We start from the raw sequence: 6,374 nt of genomic DNA on the forward strand, positions 1-6,374 counted from the left end.
TGATGAAAGGTCAGACACGCCCAACGTGAGCTGCCTATAAAGAGCGAGGAGCTGAACACCTGCAGCATCGAGCATCACCGCCCAGGTTCAACAGGTACTGAACTTCTGCTTCTTCTTCTTTTTGTTCTCACTGTATTATACTTAGCACCAAAACTTCATCTATAACCACCAAACGCTGCTCTGACTTCTAACTTTATTTTCAGATTTGAAGCATCATGACTCCAATCTGCCTTTTCCTCCTCTTCCTCTCGTGGACAGCCATTCCTGCGGTAAGTCTGACTCTTTAAAAATCTCAAATTTGTATGAACAAAAAGTGAAAAAAGAAACGTTATGCACCTGATGTTTTTTTTTAGATATTTCAGTTGTTTTTTAAAAATCATTGTAAGATGGAGGAGAGTTGGTTTTTGGTTTTCACTTTACAGAAACAAAGCCATCATAAAACAGTAAAAAACATGCTTTTAAAATGTGCAATGCTGTGCCTTTGTGTTGCAGGGAGCAATTGATGACGAAATTCCAATAGGTGAGTTCAATTATAGAGAATATCCCAAAATATTGACTTCAAAGTTTGTGTCTTGTATCTTATTTAGAAGCTAAACTTCTGCTTATTTTCTATGTTTTCTCTGTTTGCTTTCAGAGGAGTTGGACACCTCTCAAACCATCGCCAGAGCTAATGACGGCATTGGTAAGACAGAACTTTTTATGTTATCCAACTCAAAATATATGATGGCAAAAACTATTTCAATCATTTAGTTTGTTAAATGTGAGGTCTTTTCTCTTATCTATCAAATTTATGGAAAATATTTGGGCTTTTGAGTGTTAATTAGACAAAACTTTTTTTAAATGTATTTTTCATTTTATAAAATATTTAACAAAATAATAGTAATGATATCATGAAAATTAAGAAGTTACTTGCAGCCCTAGCTCATTTGTCCGTGTCTATTAAACATAAAACATTAATTCCTGGTTTGAATATTCATGTTTATTTGTTGTTCCGCAGAAACACTCCTCGTGCACGGCGACATTGTTCCAAGCACTCAGAGGAATGCAGATCCCTGCGTTAAAACAGGCTGCAAGTGGTTCAAACGTGGAGGCATCGTCCGAGTGCCCGTCGCCATCTCCTCCGCATACAGTGAGTGGCATCAACTAAACCTTTGCACCCTAAAAAAACTAATAAAATGTGAGTTTCTATGCTTGAAGGGGGAACGCCTCTCAGCAGCATTCCCTTTGTCTCTGCAGCCAGAGCAGAGCGCAACATCATCATCAAAGGCCTGGTGACCTTCCACAGATCCACATGCATCCGCTTTGTCTGGAGGCGCAGGCAGAGACAATACCTCCACTTCTTCTCTGGAACTGGGTAGGAACAAACAAACACACACACACACACACACACACACACACACAAACACACAAAGCTCTGCTAACAGGAAAAGACAGCAGCACTGACACGCTCACGCACAGATTCCTCCCCAGACAATGTTAAATCTCATTGATCTGTCATCACATTCGTTACATCTGAAACACCCTTTCGTTTGGTCAATATTCTTGCGTTCAGTCAATGTTGAAAAATGTGTTTTCTGTGTAAAAGTACCAGCACAACAGTGTGGAAATACTTCATCACAAGTAAAGTCTCATCTTACAGTAAAATGCCCCCTGTGACATAATATATTAGTATATCTGGCATTGGATTGTTAATACTGATGCATCAGTTTTAGAGCAGCATGTTCCTGTTGGAGCTACTTTTAAAGGGACAGTGTGTAACGTTTAGGGGGATTAATTGGCACAAATGGAATATAATATGCAAGACTATGTTTTCATTAGTGTATAACAACCTGAAACTAAGAATCGTTATAATTTATTTAGCTTAGAAAAAGAACATTTATATCTACGTAGGGAGCGGGTCGTCTTCCATTGAGTCCGCCTTGTTGGATCACCATGTTTCTACAGCAGCCCAAAAGGGACAAACCCTTACAAATAAAGTCTTCTTCATGACAGCATGATGTTCATTTAGTAAATGATGCTCCATTTAGAGTCAAACAGACCATAAAGCAGGGGATGCTTTAGGGCGGGGCTACAGTGATTGACAGGTCGACACCAGAGACGTATACGGCGTCTCTACGTCACTCCTCCTCAGTTCGAATATGATAACTTCCATTCACTGGTTGTAAAAAACCAAGATGGCGACGGCCAAAACGCCGAACTTGAGGCTTCACAACTGTGTGTGTGTGTGTGTGTGTGTGACAGGTGTTGGTCCTACCTGGGCCGTCAACGTACTGGACAGCCGGTCTCCCTGAAGAAGAACGGTTGTCTGTACACGGACACGGTGCAGCACGAGGTTCTCCACGCTCTGGGCTTCCATCACGAGCAGGTCCGCTCCGACAGAGACGACTACGTCAACATCCTCTCCGAGAACATCTTGCCAGGTCAGCTCACCCACGAAAACCTTCATGTGTTGTCACATGATTAAAAACAATGGAGGGGTGAGGTCATGACTAAAAAGTCTGTTAGGAAAGAGGAAAAAACAAAGCAACCTTTATTAATTACTTTTGTGCCGTTATTATGCAATAAAATATATATATATATATATGGATATATTTTATTGCAATTAAAATAAATGTGGGAATAAAAATGAATAAATGCAAATCCAAAAGTTTTCCAAGACTTTGGCATTTGAACCCAAAACTTCCGGATTTGCAAAAAAAGACTTTTATTTGTTTTTGATCCGCATTAAACCATTTTTAATCACAAAATGATATTACTATTACTATCAAAGCATCCTTTGTGGATGCAAAGTTGCGTCTGACACGTCATGTGACCAGAGTGGTAATCAACAGCCAGCTCTCTAGCTAGCAGAAAAAAGAAGATGCTTTTTGACGTTAGAAATGAACCAGGAAACTCTTGATTGCATTGAAAAAAAACAGGTGCAACTACAGGGAAACGATTTCAATTCTCTGATACTTAAAATCTAAATGCTGTGTTTGAATATTTTTTGTTCTGTTCTCTCCTCCTGAGCAGGAATGGCAAGAAACTTTGAGAAGCAGCCGACCAACAACTTGGGAACTCCCTACGACTTTGATTCCGTCATGCAGTACAGCAAGTGAGTGTTGCTGTTTTATAATGAATACTCAGCGGTGGAAGAAGTACTCAGATCTTTTACTTAAGTAAAAGTAGCAATACTACTTTGCTACATTCCGATGTATGTATATTATATTATATTATATTATATTATAATGTGTAGTGTTAAATGTGTTCATGTGAATGTTGCAATATATATATATACTCACTTAGACACATATACACACACACACACACACATATATACATGCACATATACACACACACACATATATATATATATATATATATACGTGTATATGCACATATACACACACATATATAAACACATGTATATGTAAACATATATATATATGTACATATATACATATATATACATACACACACATATATATACATACATGCACATATAAACATACATATATATATTTATATACATACACAACACACACATACATACATATGCATACATATACACACAGATATAAATATAAATACACATACGCACAAATATACACATATATGTATATACATATATACATATATACATAACTCGTAACTCTTCACACCAACAATGTTGTGTTCATGTGCTCCTGAAGATACGCCTTCTCCAGCAACGGGGAGCCGACCATCACCTCCAAGGACGACCCCGAACTTGAATTTGGACGCGTCACAGAGATGAGCAAAAACGATATCGCCCGCGTCAACGCTCTCTACGAATGCAGTTGAAAGAGTTAAAAATAAATACTATGTTTTATTATACTGTCACGCTAAAACACGGTGAACACAACCCACTGCTGATTGGGTTACCATGTACAGAGAAAGAACAAAGTAGGGTTGAAATGTTATATATCAGATTTCATTGTTTGTTTTTTTTCTTAACCAGACACGAAATGATGGGGTCGGCCTCCAGATCCTTCAACCCTGGTCATGATGTCACCAAAGATCCAGATCTGATGGACTGCAAGAATATAGAGAACCTGTTCCCTCATCTCAAATTCAATGTGTTTTTAAAATAGGTTTTTGGTTAGAGGTCTGAAATAAGATCAGTATCAGAGTATTGAATCTACTACTACCACAAAACTGTGTAACGAGTGGTTCAAATATACTTTGTCTTTGTCACAGCTATTGGAAATTGGGTGCAAACACATGCAATAACTTAAAATAATGATTCATAATATCATCAGGACAACTTGGAGGCAAAATGTCTTCTAATATGTTTTGCAGTTTTTGAATGTTGTGGGATCTGTCTTTTGTGTGTACTTGATATTTTTCCATTTGTGATTTATAGTCAATTACTTTTTCTTCATCTCTGAAATTAATTAAGCAATAAAAAACTACAGCAAAAAAAAATGATGTGATTTTGTATTTCCTCCAGAAGGAGGCAGTGCCCCTCCATCGTTTTAACAGGGATGTTTATGAGAGTTTTAGATCATGTTATCCTCTTACATACATATTACATATCAGTTCTTTGTTTTACTGTAGAGCTCCATGACAACAATCTACAGACTCGCAGAATTAATCTAATCACAGGTTAAAGACACGTTTCAGCAGCTGTTCTGTTTGAAAAGGAATGGAAAAAGTTATTTTTATTGATTTTTATGGTGAGTAGTTTGTCATCACTCTCACTAACACTGCTACAGATGAACATAGGCATGCATGTGAAAATTGACCTTGTTTTATGATGTATCGTTTTATTTATTTTTTATAGTTTAGTCAACTTGGTGCATTAGCAGAATTAATGGTATTTATTCAGCAGTGGTGGAAGAACTACAAGGATATTTTATTTGAGAACCAGTACAATAATATAAAAATACTCATCAAAAAACCTTCTTAAAGCTACAAGTTTTTGGCAGTCCATGTAAAAAAACTGAATTATAATCAGCTTTAAAAGTGAAAGTACTCCCCCTGGATACAATATTAATATTACATTGTTTTATTAATACTGATAGTTTTAACTTCTTTATATTCAGCTTGGTAGTTTAGTCTAGTGGTTTCCAGCCTGGTGGTCATGAAATAAATCTCATGTATTTTATATATTTATAATAAACAAGACCTCTATCAGTAAACGAGACCATCAGAGAGAAGATCGTCTGTTTCTATAAAGTTATTCTTAAAGCTCGTCATCGGAGCCACCGGGTCGGATTCTGGTGAAACCAGATGAAATCATGCAGGTTCACCAGAAACTCCTTCAGACCAGACTCCAGCAGAGACCAGTCCACCGTGGACAGACCCAGATCCAGCAGAGACCAGTCCACCGTGGACAGACCCAGATCCAGCAGAGACCAGTCCACCGTGGACAGACCCAGACCCAGCAGAGACCAGTCCACTGGGGACAGACCCAGCAGAGACCAGTCCACTGGGGACAGACCCAGATCCAGACCCTGCTGCAGTAAAATGAGATGTTTCCTAAAGGGAGTCTGGTGCTCAGAAACACTACCACCAACAAAACCAACACAAAATGAAAGTTTGTGTAGTAACTTTAATAAAAAAGTAATAAGTTTAACCTTCTAATCAGTAACTAACTACTGTAGTGGAATAGAAGTATAAAGTAGCATAAAATGCAAATACTGAATTAAAGTACAAGTGCATCAAAATTGCCAGTTCAGTACTTGCATAAACGTACTTTTGACCTCTGTTTTTCAGTCACACATTTCCAACATTCCTCCTGCTTGTTCAGTTGTTTTTAAAAGCAGGCGTTGCACCAACTCTCAGTTTGTCACCTGCAGGTTACAGACAGGACCGTCACCTTCTGGTGTCAGGAACAGCAGCCACGGGTTCAGGCTTTGACAGCACCGTGTCAGCTTGTCTTTACACACAAGTAATTTAAGCTTTTACATTTATAGATGCCCTGAGATCAGTGCTGTCTGTGGTTAAGTTGTAGTTTTTGTTATCACTTTTCTTAGCATAAAGACTTCTGGTAGTACTTGGTTTGGTTAATGTTTCTAAAAAATTTGGCCTCACACAACAAATACGCTGTCATCTATGCAGGCGGGAATTTTTGCCACGAGGAGACGGACACAGAGATGCACACTTCATTACTCACTCACTCACTCACTCACTCACTTATAGCCGCATGCATGCACCACAGACTGTTTATAAGAAGTGGAAGTAGTTGTTGTTACGTCACCCAATGGTTTGTGGACTGATGTTTGAAGCCTTGCATTGTGAGACATTTGCTTTCTAAGACATCATTTACTGAATGAACATCATGCTGTATTGAAGAAGACTTGAAACTAGAGATTGAGACCATAAACTCATGTTTACAATGTTTACTGAGGGAATAAATCAAGAGAGAAGTA

General features: G+C 38.0%; 1 protein-coding gene across 1 annotated transcript; it reads left to right on the forward strand.

Annotated features, from left to right (window-relative positions):
- Positions 1-215: 215 nt before the first annotated feature.
- Positions 216-4,416, forward strand: LOC129105354 (high choriolytic enzyme 1-like). Its single transcript, XM_054616327.1, has 9 exons — positions 216-269; positions 493-520; positions 635-682; positions 998-1,129; positions 1,237-1,354; positions 2,242-2,420; positions 3,013-3,094; positions 3,672-3,805; positions 3,959-4,416. Exons 1-8 carry the CDS (start codon positions 216-218, stop codon positions 3,799-3,801), a joined length of 771 nt encoding a protein of 256 aa, XP_054472302.1. The 3' UTR covers positions 3,802-3,805; positions 3,959-4,416.
- The last annotated feature ends 1,958 nt before the right edge of the window (positions 4,417-6,374 follow it).

The sequence above is a fragment of the Anoplopoma fimbria genome, chromosome 2 (assembly GCF_027596085.1).
Source record: "Anoplopoma fimbria isolate UVic2021 breed Golden Eagle Sablefish chromosome 2, Afim_UVic_2022, whole genome shotgun sequence".
NCBI classification, from domain to species: Eukaryota; Metazoa; Chordata; class Actinopteri; order Perciformes; family Anoplopomatidae; genus Anoplopoma; species Anoplopoma fimbria.

Bases quoted from the DNA above. Each gene is read 5' to 3' on its own strand.
- LOC129105354 (XM_054616327.1), top strand. From the start codon at position 216: ATGACTCCAATCTGCCTTTTCCTCCTCTTCCTCTCGTGGACAGCCATT. The intron at 270-492 runs GTAAGTCTGACT...TTTGTGTTGCAG, and splicing joins CGTGGACAGCCATTCCTGCG to GGAGCAATTGATGACGAAAT. The intron at 683-997 runs GTAAGACAGAAC...GTTGTTCCGCAG, and splicing joins CAGAGCTAATGACGGCATTG to AAACACTCCTCGTGCACGGC.